General features: G+C 41.5%; 1 protein-coding gene across 4 annotated transcripts in view; it reads left to right on the top strand.

Moving 5' to 3' along the window:
- Nucleotides 1-19,111, top strand: part of STK32A (serine/threonine kinase 32A) — a 113,468-nt gene that overhangs the window by 31,546 nt on the left and 62,811 nt on the right. For all 4 annotated transcript variants that reach the window (XM_084778058.1, XM_084778057.1, XM_084778059.1 and 1 more), the window contains 2 exons: nucleotides 1,835-1,890; nucleotides 3,294-3,445. In XM_084778058.1, coding sequence (XP_084634184.1) covers nucleotides 1,835-1,890; nucleotides 3,294-3,445 — 208 coding nt within the window. The remainder of the gene's footprint in view (nucleotides 1-1,834; nucleotides 1,891-3,293; nucleotides 3,446-19,111) is intronic.

The raw sequence follows: 19,111 nt of genomic DNA, 5'->3' as shown, positions 1-19,111 counted from the left end.
CTATTCCATTTTTTAAAATGTAATGTTTCTTATGAATGCCAAACCAGTTTCTTAACTTACTAATGGGATTTCACTCACCCTGGAGTGAAAGTTCCCTGGGATGGCCCAGATGCTCACATTATTCATGTTTCTAGGGCTCCACTGTTTGGGAGGTCTTGCGTGTTCTTATAGCTTAGTTTGATTTGTGTGCTGGGAAACAGACTTGTGTCTATCACTGTGCTAGCCTCTGCGGGGCCTACCAAGAGTTCCAGCTTCCCTTGCCTCCGTGGGTCACAGTCTAAGGCTGCAGGGACGCCGGTGTGAGCACCATGACACGCAGCAGTCTGTCCTGGAGCGCAGGCCGTGGTAGATGAGTCATTCACATAATGCTTCAGGAAGGAAAGGGCTTTCTGGGCACCTTCTAGGTAAAGCTGTTTTCCCACCTAGGAGACCATGCCGAGAACTGAGGCTGTTTTCTCCCTATCAAGTCACATTACTATTTGGGGTCCAGATCTAGGAAAGAGCATTTGTAAAACATATATGATTTCATGTGATTAGGTTTTTGTGCTGGAAAAAAAAAGAGAGAGAAGTTCAGAGAGGGAGTGGTGATGAAGTTATTACATAAAAAACAAAAACAAAAACAAAAACAAATAAAACTTCAGAAAACCAAGAAATCTTCAGGAGGTCCTGACCATCTATTCTTTTCCTTCTTGGGGAGATGAGGTAACAGAAAATGGGTCTTCAAGGGTTGAGGGGAGGTTGGCAGACTGCTCAGTGGGTAAGGGTGCTCCCCACCAGACTGACCAACTGAGTGTGTCCCAGTATTCCTGGGACACACATTCTGGAAAGAGAGAACAAAATCCTCAAATCTGCCCCTCACATGTACACATGGGCTATATCGTATGATACCTTGCCCATAACTAACTGGATGCAGTTTTTTTCCCAAAGAGATGAGAGATATTTTCTAGTGTTTCACAGTACTTCCTTAGGAAGCTCTTTAAATCTCTCATTTAGAGTTTGTGTGCCTAAATCTTTATTTCAAAACCAGGAAATACTTTTTCTTAAGGTCATCAAAGGCAAGAAATCCAAGACTGTCGCCTGCCAGAGACGATCTGAATTTTGTTCTTATCGAGAATTGTTTTATGAGACCAAACCTGAAAGAACATGTGTATTTATGCTGGGTATTCTCATCTTAAGACACTGCGGGTGCCAAAGAGCATGCGCGGACCACCTCCTGTTCAACTCTGCTTCAGTGGACTTAGGTACACATGCCGGTTTGTAAGATGGAGATGAGTCCATTCTAGTAACTTACGGCTACAACATTTTACAACTTGGGGAAACGGAAATCGTTTAGGAACAAGAGAGTGAAGGAGGGGGAAAAATAGGCAATCGAAGAAAAAGTCAAAAGCACAATAGCGTTACAGGAAGTCACGTGTCCCTCTAGGCAGACCCTCCTCCCTCAGTGTCTACAGGCAAACCCATGTTCTGTGTTCTTAGAGACAGCCCCACGGCTTCTGTCTTTCCTAGAACTCAGTGCACTTTTAAGTTTCCATTTATTATTTATTATGAGCATTGCAGCTCAAAGTATCTCCTTCTTTAAACAATATCACCAGACTACCGCCTTCACAAAGGTAGACGTTGTATTTTGACTCTCTTTAATACTCTCTAAGCTCTATGGTTACATGGGATTACTGGCTAACAAATCATTTTCTATGAACAAATTGGCATTTTAACATAGTTTGGTTTGTCATTTTATACATGGTACTTTGATTTAGCCCAATGCTTGCTTCTTTAATTAGCTGCTAAAAATTAATTTATAATGACTTCAAATATTCTTCATTCTTTTGCTTTACAGTCAACTTTGACCATTTCGAAATTTTGCGAGCCATTGGGAAGGGCAGTTTTGGGAAGGTAAGAACTGAGTTGTCCAACAACCAGCAGAGATGTGAGTCACAGACAGCGGGTCAGAGAAAGGGGTGAAAGATGGTTATGATTTCAGGTTCATTTGCAAGTTTCTCAGTAAGAGTTATCTTATTAATGCGGGACTTAATTTTTCCTGGATAAAAGAGCCACTTAGTTTCTGTATTTCCCCCAATTTGCCATTTTCAAAAACATACCAGGAAAAATATACATAGTCCAGGTTCCTGTAAGAATCTTTTTTTTAAATGACTTTAGTTCTTTTTTTTCTTCTTTTTTATTACTTAATTAATTTATTCAGATTACATCTCAATTGTTTTCCCCTCACGTGTATCCCCCCATTCCTCCCTCCCTCCCACTTTCACCCTATTCCCCTTCCCTAGGTCTATGACTGAGGGGGACCTCCTCCCCCACTACATGGTCATAGGCTATCTATCAAGTCTCATCTTGGTAGCCTGCTTATCCTTTCTCTGAGTGCCACCAGGCCTCCCCACCATGAGGAAGTGGTCAAATACGGGGCACCAGAATTCATGTTCAAGTCAGAATCTTTTGTCTTCAAACTCTATTTGTTTCACTGTGGAGACAATACTTTCAAGGTAAAACGATGATTTCATATTAAATTTGCATGCTATATTTGTGACTATTACATAGGCCTCTAAAGGACTTATAGAACATGGACTGTTGTGTAGCTGTTTCCTCATGCTTAGTCTTTTCCATATGCCGCCTATGCTGGGAAAAGAAACTCTTTGCCTAGTGTTTCTCATCTTACCTTTCTTTTTTTTTTCCAGCATTTTTTATTAATTTATTCAGATTACAACTCAATTGTTATCCCATCACTTGTATCCTCCCATTCCTCCCTCCCTCCCACTTTCACCCTATTCCCCTTCCCTAGGTCCATGACTGAGGGGGACCTCCTCCCCCACTATATGGTCATAGGCTATCAAGTCTCATCTTGGTAGCCTGCTTATTCTTTCTCTGAGTGCCACCAGGGTTCCCCTCCAAGGGGAGGTCATCAAATATGGAGCACCAGAGTTCATGTCAAAGCTTCATCGTACCTTTCTAATCACATCCGGTCTTGCCGCTTAAAAGAGGATCGAGGATGCTACGTGTTATCAGGAGATTCTTAACACGGAAGCAGATTTAAATGTTGTCTTTAAGACCCCAGGAGCAAAACCAGGCAAACTAATATGAGAAAGTACAGACTCGATTACTGGTGAACTAAATAGATGGAGGGATTAGTGAAATGTTTACCCTGCATGAAATAAGAACTTTAATGCCAGAGGAAGGCAGGGAGGGCCTCTGTGCCAGGTATGCTAAAGGACAAGCCCTGCCCTGTGTGTCTCAGCCACACTCTTCCTCATCCCTAATCCCTTGCGGGCCTGGGTTTCCGTCATCAGGTCTGCATCGTGCAGAAGAACGACACCAAGAAGATGTACGCCATGAAGTACATGAATAAGCAGAAGTGTGTGGAGCGCAACGAAGTGAGGAATGTCTTCAAGGAGCTCCAGATCATGAAGGGCCTGGAGCACCCTTTCCTGGTGAACCTGTGGTAAGCGCTCTGACAGCACCTCTGAGCGGACACTTCCGCATCCAGCTGCAAACACAGTCACACGATTACATCACGATTGCCTGATGCGTGCTGTTCAGTCCTCATTAGGGTTTCCCCTGATGGAATGTGCATAAATTTGGTGTTAAAGGGGTAAATTTTTTTTTGTTTTGTTTTATTGTTGTGCTGGGGGGGGGTCAAACTCAGGGCCTTACACCAATGAGTTAAAAACTCTACCAAAATGTTTTTTAGTGTGTGTGTGTGTGTGTGTGTGTGTGTGTGTGTGTGTGTGATGTGATGTGTGTAGTATGTATGTGTGTTTGTGTGTGTGTACCCGTGTATAAGTGGTGTTAAGTTCATATGTGCCTGTGAGTGTGGGTGTGTGTGCAACTGTATGAGTGTGGAGGTCAGAGGACAGCCTTGGGTTGTCTCACCTTATTTGAAATAGCATCTCTTGTTTACTGCTGTGTTTATGGCAGGCTGGCCTACAAGCTTCTAGGGATTTTCTACCTCCTGTCTGATGCGCTGAGATTACAGATGTGTGCAACTGCATACAGCTTTTAATGGGTTATAGGGATTCAAATTTCTACTCTCACTCCTGTATAACAAGCACTTTATCCACCGAATCACATCAGCCCCAAAATGTGTTTTGTTTTGTTTTGTTTTGTTTCTCTAATTGTCAGGAATATATACTCCCCTTGCCCTTGAGGCCAATGTTTGTTAAAGAATTTTAGTTACATGGACCAATGAGAAATGCACCCAGATGTGTTATCTCTAAGCAGATAGGTTTTTCTGATGAACTGAGGGGCAGGAACTTTGGCTGCCAAAGAAGGGCTCCCTGGTTAATATGAAGTTTATCTTCAGGGCTTGTAGAAATCACTTTCTCATTAAGATAATCAACAACAGGCTGGTTTCTTTGGAAATAGCTATAGATTTTATTATTTTAATATATATTCCCCTTAATTTGGTAAAGTCAGGTGATGCCATCCTTAGCCAATAGCTTTAAATAGGCTTAACACGTTTGGAGCTACACATTAGCTCTCTGGGATCAGTTCTCAAAGCCATTACCACAATCCAAAGCTTAGAAGACTTGTACTGTTTATTACCCCCAGTGCTTTTCTTGTGCACTGAGATCTTTATGTTTCCCTCTCATTTTGCTGTAGACTTTAATGCATCTATTATGTTAAGAGCCAGATCTTAAAGTTAATTCAGTATGGCTGTTATTTAAATATGCACGCCAAGCAGTCCTTACTTGCCGGCAGGAGCAAAGAAAATGAAAGTCTTTATCCAGAGAATGCTAATGGAAAAATAATTGAGATTTCACTATGCATTTGAGGACATCCTTTTGGAGGCATCGGTGCAGAAAGCCTGCCTCCATCCATCTTTTAACATGGCCCACTTAATCCACAGTGTTAGATACTTCTCAGTTGAGAAGATGATGGCTCTGTGTGACTTAGAAATAGATCTATTATAATTTGTGCACTACTCAGACCTCCTAAGAGTCTAATTTGGGTGCAGCCTCGGTGTATTTCTTAATCAGTATTTTAGAGTGGCCTATTCAGAATGCTGCCATGTGAGATGCTAAAATGGATGCAGCAGCTTTCTCTTGCTTAGCAATCATTACATCCTCTCTCTTCTCTTCCACCCTGCAAATGACAAGGTGCTGTCACTTCTCAGCCTCCCTTTGTTCAAAGTCATATTTTTTTCCCTCCTTAAAAAGTTCAGCCAACTCATTTTTCCCTTTTTAGAGCCAAGAACTCTTCATAAGGACACACTTAGAGTTTGCCTCTTTGGTGCTTGGTCTCTTCTTGCTACGTGGGCACAGGTAACGAAATCTGGGTGCAGGGATGTACGAAATGTAAAATGCTTAAAAAAATTCTGTTACTTGAAACCACATTCTGTTCACTGTATGTGAAGAACTGGCCATAGTGTGAGTGGACATGGTTCTCAATTTTCCTATTGCTGCGACCCTTTAATACAGTCTCCCCGCCCCCCATGTTGTGGTGACTCTCAAGTGTAACAATATTTCATTGCCCCTTTGTAACTGTAATTTTGCTACTGTTATGAATCGTACTGTAAATATCTGATATGTAGGATATCTTATATGTGGCCCTTTCCAAACGGTCATTGGAGTCCCAAAAGGGAACCACTGTGCTGTGACGTATGTTCCCTGTTCCTCTGTTGCTCTGACTGAGCCTCACAGGGGAATATTGGGCACACTTTACTGATGGAAGAGAAGGAAAAGGAAGCCCACTCCACCACATGCCGTGCAGAACACACCTGATGGGGGAGGGGCATTCTTAAAAGTAAAGCAGTAACCACTTTTAAACTTATTTTTTTATTCATTGACTGCAGTGTGTGTGTGTGTGTGTGTGTGTGAATTTTCATGATCTCATCCTCCGTTCTTTTCTCTCATTCCTCCTCCTTCTCCCCCTAGGACCTTCTTTTTTCCCAGTGAGTGCCCCTCCTAGTTCCATGTCTCTTGAATATTTGTGGGCCATGTGGGCCATTTGTGAGCTTAAACAGGATTGCTTGTAAGAGCATAAGTGGGAGGTTATTTAACGGGGCCTAGGCAACTTATTAGAGTCTACACCATGGGGAAGAAAGTAAAATCACTTTCCCAAGCTGCCATTAACCATTCATAGTCTCTTTGGGAGAAGTGAGGGCTCATAATAAAATATTGACAGGGCTTGTGCAGATAAAACACAGCTGAAATGAACTCGTGGCTGTAGCAGCTACATCTGGGCTGGAGAAGGTTTTTTGTTTGTTTGTTTGTTTGTTTTATTTTGTTTGTTTGTTTTTAACACACTTAACTGTCCTCTAGCTCTCCCATTCTTTTCACCCCTTCTTCTACAATGTCCCCTGAGCGTGGAGCTGGCGGTATAGAGAAATCTCCTTTATGGCTGCGCATTCTGAAGTTCCTTATTCTCAGCATTTCAACCAGTTACAGTCTCAGCATTCGCTACTGCACAATGTAGTAAGAACCTTCTCTGATGAGAAGCGAGAGAAGCAATAATGTGTAGATAGAAGTGAGTGTTTACAAGGCAGTCAGACTACCTGTCTCCTTAGCAAGACAACAGGAGTGTGTTCCCTAGGGCCAGGGATTTCCCCAGTCACCAGATCTCGATCAGGTTTATCGTACCTGGCGTGATTTCTCATGGGCAGAGCAGGCATGGAATCTAGTCAGAAAGCTCTTGGTTTATCCCATTTATGCTACTATTGCTCCAACGGGTCTATCCTACCAGGTGGAGCGTTGTTGTAGCTCAAATTGTTTAAGCTGGGAAGACTGCAGGTGACTTTTCTTCACAGCACCGGCTGGCACTACTGAAGCTAACCACCAGGGAGGAAGCTTCCAGATCGGATTCAGCTTGAGCAAAGTGAGTGGTGACATCAGCGATAGAGCCTTAGGATCAAGCTGTAGTGGGCACCCAGGACAATGGCAGTAGACTGTAGTTTTGGGTACCTATGGCACCTCCCCGATCAGCAACATAGAAGGAAGAATGCCATACCTAGAACTCAAGGGTTTTGTTTAACAAGCTATGGCTTCTGGGAAGAGCATTACCACCTTGTGTAGCATACCTTCACGAAAACTCAGTTTTTGAAGCTATTTTAAATAAGCTTATAAGATAGGTTTCCATATGGCTTTTGCATCCCCCACCCTGGTCTTGGTTATTCATCTACAAATCCTCTCTGCCGTGCCTTTCTAATTTCTTCCCCACGCCTAGTACTATCCTTTCTACCTTCATATTCCCGTGTGCCCCTTCCCATGACGTCTTCTGTCCTACTCCCCACAGCTCCTGAACAGAAGCCCGTTTATTCACTCCTTCTCTCTGCAGTGCTTTCTGTAATCACAAGGTACAGTGGTTTCAAGTGACTTTTCACAAGAAATAAGCATGCCACAAAGCTTCTGAGCCCTAATAATGAGAGATCTGCCATGTTTAAGTCACACTGCCAGAAGACATGGTTACAATGAATCACTTGGGTTGTTTCAATGGATGAAAGGGGCTACCCAGCCTATAGACTATTGGCACTATTTGTTAGCGTTTTTCTTCTTTGTTCCATGCAAGTATAATATACTAAACATACCTGTCACAAACAGTCTAGTGTGGATGATTGATTCCAAGGCATCATGGGAAATGTCTTTAATTCATTCTCTATTAGAGTAGATTTCCCACCCTCATTCTGCAAATCAAACACAAGTTAATTAAATATATATAAATATATATATATATAAATATATATATATCAGATTTATGTTCTGGTGTAACTATTAGATTTACTTTGACATCTGCAATGCTTTGGAGGCTGATTTCCTCAAGAAACATTGTATAAGATATGAAACTGTGTCTTGTTTTACATACCTTGTTTTTCTAATACGCTTTCCTAACCTGTATTGCATCTTCTCAAGATGCACCTAGCCTCTGGGGTTGTACTCAGGAAACTTCACTTTCCAAGCTGAGGAAAATAACCAAATTTCTCATAAACAGAGTTTGCTTTGCTGTTAAGAAGTATAAATGTATAGATATGTGTGTGTACATGTATCTCTCTTATGCATGTGCATATATTTGTGTGTGTATACATGTATATGCTTGAATTTTTTTCTGTTTATTGCCACTAATTTTAAAAACAGGAAAAAAAATACCACAGACAAATGAAACTTCTTAAAAAGCCTTAGCCTCTTGAAACAACCATATGTAATATGTTGGTATGTGCTTTCCAGCAAAATATTTGTATGTAAATTTATGAGTTTTGTCATGAATTAGCCCCATTCCTTCCTTCATCAGTGTGTGTATCTACTGAGCGTGAGAACCAAGCCATCATTCAGGCTGCCATATAAATATTTTTTGAATCTTAGATAAATAGCCAATACTTTTAGCCTATGTCTCAAGTGCCACACAGACATAGTTTTAAATTATTCATTATTGAATTTATATTTTAGCTGGCCATAGAGTACTCTTGTTTATTAGATCTGGCAATCCTAATTGCAAAAAAGACTCACAGTGAGAGGGTAGAGTGATGAGCAAGAACAGATGGAGCTCTTATCTGCACACTATTACTATGGATGAGAAAACACTGATGTCAATCACATGGCACTTGAAATATAAACTGTAAGGAAGATCCAGAAGGACTTAGCAGAATGCTCTGTGTGTGGGTACCTCTGTTACAGGGAGAGAAGTTCACTGCACAGGACAGGTGTCAGAGAGGAAAAACAATTGAATTAACATTCAACCTTGCTAGCCTTCTGGTCCTGGCCCCAGTCAGGAAGAATATTCAGATATAGGACACGTTGTCAAGTGAAAGCTGCCAGACAGGGCTGGCATTCAGGAAAAGTAAATACAATCTTCCTGAGTCCCTCCCTGAGGGCTCCTAACCAAGCCCTGGCAACCCATAGTCAGAAAACAAATAGACCCGCAGTAGCTTCCCCAGGTGCCTTTTGTTAATTGAGATTAAGCTTGCAGCTGCAAGGCACTCTGGGGCCTCTCTCCCTGCTTGCTTGGGTCCCTGGGCCCTGGGAACCAAAAGGGCTCAGCACATGTGGTTTTAATAAATTAGAGGAGAAAGTCACCTGTTGTAAGTGGGAAAGACCACTTGCCTGTACCTGGAGCTTGACAAGAGGTCTTTCCAGACAGCTGAACACACAGCCCTACCAATGGGCGCTGGAAACTTCTCCCATGATCTTCACTCAATTTGTGGAGTCACAGGCTTAGAACTCGGTATCTGCCACAAAGGCCCTCTGAATGACATCCTATCACTTTTGGTTTGACATATGTTAGAGTCTTTATTTAATCCTAACAAACTCAATTGAGAGAGATTGGTAGTTTTATTCTACACCCGAAGAAACTGTAAGGTTTCGCCCCCAAGAGTTATACAGAACATCTGTGAGAGTCTGGGCTCACATCTGATAACCTGACCTCAAGTCTGTCTTCTTGCTATCTGCTACCATCCCCTGCTGAGATCTCCCTTGCAAATATGTGAGGCAGCAGAATCAGTTTTGCTTATTATCTTCCACACTCACATGAAAATAACAAGGCAGGCAGGTGTGCTTGCATGCTTCCTCTGGCTCCTTCAACTCTTCTAACCGTGCCTAGCACTCATCTAGTGATCAATACATACCTGTTCAGTGAGTGAATGAATAAGTTAGCAGTAAGATCAGGTTATTGGCTCCTGGTTGATTGATCATGCCCCTACCACATCGATACAACTTTTGCGTTCTCCCAAACGTACTCTTCTTACAATCACACCCACTCCAGTTCCTAGCTGGCCCATAGGGTCTGAGGAACCTGAGTTTTTAATTCCTGCTCTGCCATTTGGTTAACTATGAATTAGGCCAGTTACCCCAGGTGTATTGCTTGGTTTCCCTGTGCAAAACTGAGAATCACAGCAACACTGATCTACATAGCTATAGATAATCAAAGCGTGTATATAAGATACTACACAAAGTAGTTGTTTGGTAAGTCATGTCTTTAAACAATTGAATGAAGCTCCTCATGGAAGTGCAGTGACCCACTGTCTCTGTCGCCAGATATTTTATTCCTCATGATATTATAGACTAGGGTGGCATTTCTTCTGGTTTGGGAGGACTTCTTTGAAGCTGTTTGAAGTAGTAGAGTCAGCCATCCAAAAATTTCCACCCAGCTCTTTATAACCAGGCCTAGTCCTCTCTGCTGATGGCTTCACAGCAGTGAAGAGACGGGGTGTTGTTGCAGGGCAGTGGAAGGATTCCCAACAGCAAGAAAGGATACTCTTCATAAGAGACACTTCTCCAGCCGCTGCCTATGTCATGTTTTCTATGGTCTCATTGGCCAACATGTATCATGCGGCCACGGTCAGATTGAGCTAGAGATGCGGGTTCTACTTGGATGAGGGTCATGGCAAAGTCAGACTCTCAGAGGAACCACTATGGTTGTTTTAGAGACAGTCCACCACAGTACATGAAGTATTCTTAAGTAGATCAAGAAAAGGGTAGGCATTCTTACTTGTGCTAGAAGTGGGATCTCCGAGACATAACCAGGTGCCCCTTGCTGAGAATGTGTCAAAAAAGAGTTTGTCTTCGCAATAACTCTCCTTTGAGGGGTCTGTACCCACACTCAGATGGTTTACTGTCTGTGATTCTTCTAAGAAGCCTACATCTATGTTCTCAAGTGCACCTGACCATCTTCTGAGTACCTCTCTTTCTCTGAGCCCTTGTGTGTAAGCCTGTAATAAAACATTCCAAATCCCAATTCTTGACATAACTGTTCTTGGGCATGCCCCTGGTGTACACGGATAAGACAGAAGGGCAGTCCCTGAAGAACTCCACAGAGATACAGCATTACTGTGTGGCCTGTGTGAGGTAACTGCACCATATGTACTTGATGACTGGCTGTCTCATGAACTGATGGGTTAGTCTCATGGACCTGCTGGGTCTTCATCATACGCCCATCAACTCCACGTTTTCTCATCCTATTAGGAAATTTCCATTATAGAAAACAACACAGAGAGAGAGAGAGAGAGAAAGAGTAAAAACACACAGCTCAAAGGAAACTCACCAGGCCTATGAGGGAAAACTTAGATGAAGAAATAGAGTTGAAGAGCAGGGACAAAGAGTAATTCCGGGAATCCAGGTACAGGGACTTATGTGAAAACTCTTGAGGCTGTCTGGCCCAGATGAGTCAGCGCCGATCGATTTCCTAACCTTGTGTCAACCACTCAAGATTCAAAGTCCTAGGGAAAAGTCTAATTGGCTCTGCTCAGAAAAAAAAAAAAAAAACCAGGCCTGCCCCTTGGCTAAAAGACAGTGGAAAGAATGACTCCTGGCTTGTGGCCTGAGCAACAGTGGCTGACAGTGTCACTCCCAGAGATGGGGAGATCTGAGGAGGAGCAGATTCAATTTAGGGCCTCTGCTCAGGGATCTAAAATACAATTGTTGGATAGGGAGTAGATCCAGGTACTCTGGAGAGGCTCAGACTCCAGGGACTAGGCAGACAGAAGGCGAATGTGCGGAGAGCATTGGCTGGTGGCTGCCTTTCAGGGACTGGAAGGGAGCACCCTTGGAAGGAGTGCAGGAGGAACATAAGTCCTGAGGATCAAAGGCTCTGAGTGCTCCAGGGTTCTCACAGAAGTGGATGTTTGAGGAAACTAAATGGAGAAGGAACCACACCACAGCACAACACAGCACAGCACAGCACACCACACCACACCACAGCACAACACAGCCCCATTTGCTGTCTTCTCAGTCACTACACATGTGTGGGTAGTGCCTCCACTCAGCTCCGTGGATTAATTCACTCCCCTGGAATACCTGCACTCTGTGGCTTCATGCTTCATTTGCAGCTGTGTATTTTCGGCATGGTGCTGGCTGTAATCAGATCTTTTCAATTTTATATACATTTTATAATAGTCTTTTAATTTGTATCCTAAAACTACTGGTATTAATTTGAAGTACTATTGAATTCATAGATTAATTCAAGGAGAATTTAGGACATATTAAAATAGTAAAATTTTAATTTATTATATATATATATTTAATTTAGAGAGCCCTTGATTTTCTCCCTTTGTTTCTGTTTTTAATGTAGGCCCTGATATGAAGGGCTATCTTGTCTGTTTTTAAGATTTAGTCTTGAATATTTGATGTATTTGATATTGCTGTTTTTTTAATTAGTGTCTTCTAGTAGCCTGTTGCTTGCATGTTAGAATAAAATTGATTTTGGTGTTATTTTCATTGACCTTCCTGAACTTCCTCAGTAACTTCCCAATAGGTTTTTCAATATTTACAACCATTACAGATAATGGTGGTTTCATGTCTACCTCTCTTGTCTCCGTCCTTTGTTCCTGTGCAGTGAGAGCAAAGCTAGACATAAACTGTGATTCTGGGCAAGCTGGTCTTTCCTGAGTTCCTAGAAATAGTTTTTTAATATTGTAAGTTGTCACGTGATGTAGGCTATCTATAGACATAGTTGGGATAAGAAAATGTTCTTTTGGTTGTAGATTGTATTTTTTTTTAATGAATGATTTTTACAGGCTATCAGGTAACTTCTTTTTAATTTGAGCTCATTTTTACTTCATAGTAAAATAAACTGATTTGCAAATCACAAAACAACCCTGAATCCCAAAAATAGACTGTTTGGTCACATTCTATTCTCCTTAAACATTTCTATAAAACCACTGGTCACTAGAAGAGCCACTGACTTGCTAGTTTTTTATATTTTTTACCTTACTTTGTATATTATATTATTTATGCATTTGTGTTTTATTTGGTATACATTATGAGATATGTATAAATTGGGGTGAATGCCAAAGATGATAAGGCAGAGGAAAGAACTGACAACGGAGAGCAGGAGGAATATGACTGACAAGTGGAATCCTGCAGGGTGTAAGTGGGCTATCCCCTAAGTGGAAGATGCTGGTGAATGGGCTAGCCTTAGGTTGAAGATGCAGGTGGAAGGACCAGCTTGAGGTAGAAATGAAGATGCTTCTTCCACTGTGCTAAGAGGGAACTCAGAATGTAAGAGTATGTGAGGGAGGCAGCAGGTTTGATGGTGGGCATATAAGGAAGCAATGTTCCTGGTATTGCCTCTGTTTTCCCTATGAAAACATAAACTGAGAATGAAGGGTATAGAAATTTTAAGGAGAGGAACTAATAAGTGAAAATGTAAAAATTTAAAGTTAGAATGGTATTTTCTAAGTATCCATTTAAACTTCATGTTTGTAAATTTAAAGTGAATCAATCAGAGATTTTGTTGTTTTTCTACATAGGTTGCACATAGAAAATATTAGTCTTATAGGTTTTTTTTTAAAGTTTTAAGACATATCAGTCTGGAGTTTAATCATGAAGGATTCTCATAGACCCAAGAAAATGCTTGCTGAGAGTGGTGGTACAGGCCTGCCACCATAGCACATGGAAGGCTTAGGTAAGAGGGTTAAGAATTGGAGGAAAGCCTGGACTACCTAGTATGACTTCATCTCAACAAAAGAAAAAAAAGGGTGTAGATTCTTAGGAGAAATTTAAAAACACGCATGTGGAAAGTAATACAATCTCATATGCTGTATGGAAAATAATACAGTCTCATATATTGTTTGGAAACTGATGCATTCTCATACATCTTCATGTCAGTTCCTTGGTGGTGTGTGTGAAGTTTTTGTCCCTTCAGAGAAATAGGCAAATACCAGGCAGTGGTGGTGCAGGCGTTTAATCCTAGCACTTGGAGGCAGAGGTAGGTGGATCTGTGAGTTCAAGGCCAGCCTGGGCTACAGAGCAAGTTCCAGGACGACCAGGGCTACACAGAGAAACCCTGTCTCAAAACTCCAGAGAGAGAGAAAGACATAGCTAAATAGATAGATAGATAGATAGATAGATAGATAGATAGACAGACAGATAGAGATAGGCACACCAGGTCAGATCCACAAAGCCAGCATTACAGCCCATCTGTATCCCAACTTGCACTCTCCATATCCTCTTATGCTCTTAATGTCAGCTTACATTTCATTTTAACATTATGTATGTAAGGTACTTAGTTAACAGTCTTTCGCCATCAATAAAAGAAAATACTTAAAGATAAAGACAATCAAGGGACTAACTAAAAGTGTAGACATCATTTAGCATGATAAATAAATTTTAGTGGAACAAAATCACTAGTTGTTCTTTAAAATATCCAAGTCTGGGGGCGAGGGGGAGGTGTTTTCTCTGTCTGCTTCCCTGGAAGAGTTTGGATGTCAGGTGTCAGAAACAACACTAGACAATCCAGCCCTGCTAACTTAGGACACCAGGCTCCTCCTTGGTCCAGTTTGACTGTAGTCACTATGTTGAAAGGCAATTGGGCACACTGAACACGGAGCATCAGGGAGAAGGAAGGACCTTGCGTGAAGGGCATAGTAAATACCCTTGTAGCGGTTCTGGGAAAGCCTCCCTTCCCTTTGCTCAGGAGTTCTTGGAGTTGTACACTTTGTTCAGTAAGGAAACAAATTGTCTTTTTGGCCAGAGCGACAGAGAGATGGGCAGTCCAACTGTGCCAAATGAACGGTGTGTCCCTACTCAGGAATGACGAGTCAGAACCTCTGATTCAACACCTCCGGAACCCTGCTCATGCCAGACAAGGCATTCCCATGCCTTCCCAACCACAAGTGGCCATTTCCTAGCCCATCAAGGACCCAGACGCACCAAGGTGGACTGGCCTCTGCAGTGATCTGTGATTATCACGGATCCCTGAAATGATCTATTTCTAACACTTGGTTTCCCCCGCTAAGCCCTTTGGGTAATGTTCTGATTTAATTGCTCCTCATTAACATCTGAGCATGCGTCTTGGCTTTTCCGTTTATATGGGGAACAAGATGGTGTTATTCCCTTTTGCCTGTTTACTGGGTATCGTTTTTCCCTAAGGGCACCATCTCAGGAGATCCAGTACAAAATAAGTTGCCAAATTTCCCCCTGGGGAGACTTCATAAACATCTCCTGAGCCAGTACGGTGAGCTGACAGATCACCAAATGCAGAGTTCTGTCTAGAGCAAGGTCAGTGCTTTGAACCATCAGCTATGACATAGGACATGGGGAAAATGAACCACAGCCTCTTCTATGATGAAAAAGAGAAAGAAACTACATATCATGTTTTTCACTTGACAATCATACATATGTATGTGTTTTAGTTTATGGCCCAAATCACATTTTTGAGGTTTTAATGATACCTATAATTTATTTTAGAGTCTTCTGTTAATTTCTGTCATATTTCTTCTACAATTTTCTAACCACGTATTTGTATAAATATTATTTTTTTAAAGGTTTCTTTCAAGAGATGAAACCCCACATTCTTTGGGTCACTGCTTTAACTGCAATACATTGTTCAGGAATATAGATTTGCAATAAATATTTGTACAATGTCATTTAAAAACAAGTATTCATCATACACCAGGCGATATGCTAGGGGGTCACGGTGGGTACAGAGCAGAAGGCAAAGGATCTTCAAAAGCTTCACTCAACTGAGGAGTTCAAGCTAAATGGATACATTATGGAAATACAACATGATTCAGAACAGCATCCCCTGCTAGGTTGCTGAAATGTTCTTTCTCAGGCAGGTGTCTGAGAGCTGTGGGATTGCACAGGAGGGAAATACAAAGGTTATCCAGGAGAGACTAAAGCAAAGCTGAGGTAAACTCAGAACAAGCTTTTAGCTCTCTGAAATATACATGAAAATTGTTCTTTCAAAATGGGAAGTTTGACTATATAGTAGTTTTCTTGATTCCATTCTGACTAAAAGAGCTGTCTACATGCCGAGTCATCACGTTTATGACTTTCAGTTATATGGCTCTTCAGTTACCCACATGAGAGTGGATAATGTCATTTGGTCACTTGGCTTTAATGAGGGCACGGACCCTAGAAGACAAATGTAGTGGTATCTAACATAACTATGTGCACTCTTACCCTCTGTTACAGTGAGTCCCAATACTAGTAAACCTACTCCTAGCCATGTATGATAATGCTAGGCCAGCCAGAATATAAGAAGGCATGCGCACCACAAATGTACTATTGTTTTACCTGGGTATCCAATAGTAAAAGCTTGAGAACAGCTTGTGTGTTCTTCTATTGAGGATGGCTTGAGCAAATAAGTGACAGACAGACATTATAACACTTCACAGCCGAGAAAAGGAATGACAGGTACCTCTTTATGCTGTGTTTTCCATCTTGTACTATTAAGTGGGAAAAAAGTCACCAGACTTTAGATAAGTCTATAGCCTTTACCCAGTCCCTATGAAAATCCTATGTGGTCTAAGAAAGCAGGAATCCAAGCCATGTGGTGTTGGAACACGAGTTCAGTCCCAGCACCGAAGATGCAGAGGCAGGCAGATCTCTGTGCATTTGAGGCCACCCTGGTTTACAAAGTGAGTTCCAAAACAGCCAGGACACTTTCACAGAGAAACCCTGTCTCAAGGAATGAAAAAAGAACCAAAGGCAAAAAAGGAAGAAAGGAAGGTGGGAGGGAGGGAGGGAAGAAGGGAGGGAGAGAAAGAGAGAAAAAAAGAAAACAGGAATCAATAAACTGTTCTTGAAATTCACAAAGAGTTGGGTGTGGTGGTACACACTTTTAATTTTTTTATTTTTAATTTTTTGAGACTATAATATTATACCATTTCTCCCTTCTCCTTTCTCCTTCCAAACCCCAGTATGTACCCCATGCCTTGCTCTCTTTCAAATCTATAGCCTCTTTGTGTTTTGTTTTGTTTTGTTTTGTTTTAATTGCTGGCGTGTGTGTGTGTGTGTGTGTGTGTGTGTGTGTGTGTGTGTGTGTGTGTTGCAGTTTATTTCTAAATGCATAAATACAGCCTGCCCAGTTCATATTATGAAACCTTTCATCCAACAGAGACAATTGCAGAAAACCACAACTAATCAAAATGTAGAGTTGTGGAGCCCAGTCCCAAATGATCCATCTGTAACACAACCCCTGTGCCTAAGGCTTGGCGACGACTGAAGAGGACAGGGCAGAGAGACCATAAGAGCCAGAGAAACATAGGGTTTGCTGTGAGATTATGGTTCCTAGAAATGCCAGGAGCTATATCCATGAGGTCTCACCTACATGGCTGCCTAGCACCTACTGAATAAAGAGGATGCCAAGTGGCATCCTAATGTGGAAGGAAGTAAACTTGTAGTCCCAGCAATCAATAAGGGAAGCAGGTGGATACGTGTGAGTCTGGCCAAGTTGGTCTGTAAAATGATCTCTACGTAGCCTAGACTACATACTGGAACCTTTACTCAAAAAAATTTTTTTTCATGTAGAAATTCAAGGAACGTGAGAATTTTTTTTTTAATTCAAGGACAAACTGAAATAGTCTTGAACAGAAGGCTTATACTTCCCCGTCTCAAAGTTTACTTCAAAGCCAGTGAATCAAGACAGAGTAGCAGGCATTAAAAGACAGACAGAGAGAGCTATTGAGAATCTAAAGGTAAATCCTTACACTGTTTACTGCCTTCTCACCAAAGTGTCAGGATAACCAGGTAGTGAAAAATGGTAGTGAGATGACTGGGCGTCCAAAAGGAAAAGAATGGGACCACACTCCACCTTCCATCATGTGTAAAAGCTATCTCAAATGGATGATATACATAAACGTGAGTTATATCTAGGAGCTTTTACAAAAATATAGGAATAGTTCTCCAAGCTCATACATTACAGCTAAACAGACCTAAATAGAATGTGTGCTAAAATATTTTTCTTTTTAAAAAATATTTTATTAATTTATCCATATTACATCTCAATTGTTATCCCATCCTTTGTATCCTCTCATTCCTCCCTCCCTCCCATTTTCTCCTTACTCCTCTCCCCTATGACTGTGACTGAGGGGGGCCTCCTCCCCTGTATATGCTCATAGGGTATCAAATCTCTTCTTGGTAGCCTGCTATCCTTCCTTTGAGTGCTGCTGGGCCTCCCCATCAAGGGGACATGGTCAAATATGGAGCACCAGAGTTCGTGTGGAAGTCAGTAGAATGTGTGCTAAAATATTTTAAAAGACACATTGGACACTATCAATTTTTAAAAAGTTCTTCAAAGTCATGATCAAGAACTGAAACGGTGCCACATAAAATGAGAGAAGATAAAGATACCTGGTAAGAGTCTTACATATACGGTCTACAGAAAATACTCTCAACTCAAAAAAAAAAAAAAGGAAAAAGCCTATTTTACAAAGAATCTTAATAAAAGGTTTTCTCCAAAATGACAAAGTATCCAATAGGTACTTGAGAAGGTGTACAAAATGAGAAAATGTTAGGAAATTTCAAAACAGTGGGACACTGCTTCCTGTGCCTTGGCATGACTACTGTCTTGATGTATGACTACTGTTTTTAAGGTAATAAAGGCTGGAAAGGATGCACAAAAACTGGAGCCATTACCCTTGTTGATGAAGATGTAAAACAGCACAGCCACTGCAGAAAATCGTATGCAAATTCATCAAAAATGCTAAGCTCTTACTCATAATATGCACACTGTATCCATTTTGTGGCAAGAGCTACTGACTACTCTATTGTACTTAACCATTTGGACATAATCTAATAACAAACAATAAGAGTAGAAGTAAGCCTGCAGAGTTTCCAGTGATGCTTTGATAAGTGGCGATGCTGCCATCCTGACCGCATTATGTGTGTCTGATGGGATAGAGCTATCATATGTTCATATGACTGCCATTACACACCAACATCTCCAGCGATGGATAAAGGAGTTTCTTTCATATAAGCCAGATGTGGTAGTGCAAGCTTGTAATCCCAGCACTCGGGGAGGCAGAGGCAGGTGGATCTGTGTGGTCTACAAAGGGAGTCTTGGACGGGCAAGGCTACACAGAGAAACCTTGATTCAACAACAACAAAAATAAAGTTAATATGTGTTTATTGTAGATTACAGTTGAGTCTGCATATGTACTTATATCTTCATGTGTGTATGAGAGGCTGAAAGAAGGAAGGAGAGGTAGAGGGGAGAGGAAGGGAGGAAGTGAAGAAGGGAGGGAGGGAGGGAGAGAGAGAGAGACAGGGATAGGGAGAGGGAGAGAGAAAACCCTATTAAGGACCACATTGGTCTGGAAAAGGAACTTTACAATATGGCTAGCAATATGTTTTTATATCATAAAAGTACCAAAGCCTATTAGGTCACATTAATATATGGGTTGTTACTTCATCATGTCTTCCTGGTTCAAGAGTGGGCGTTACAAAGAAAATAGCAA

Source organism: Acomys minous, assembly GCF_964271855.1.
Source record: "Acomys minous genome assembly, chromosome: 4".
Classification (NCBI taxonomy): Eukaryota; Metazoa; Chordata; class Mammalia; order Rodentia; family Muridae; genus Acomys; species Acomys minous.
The sequence above is the reverse complement of the archived record's forward strand: the minus strand, read 5'-3'. Positions and strand labels throughout refer to the sequence as shown.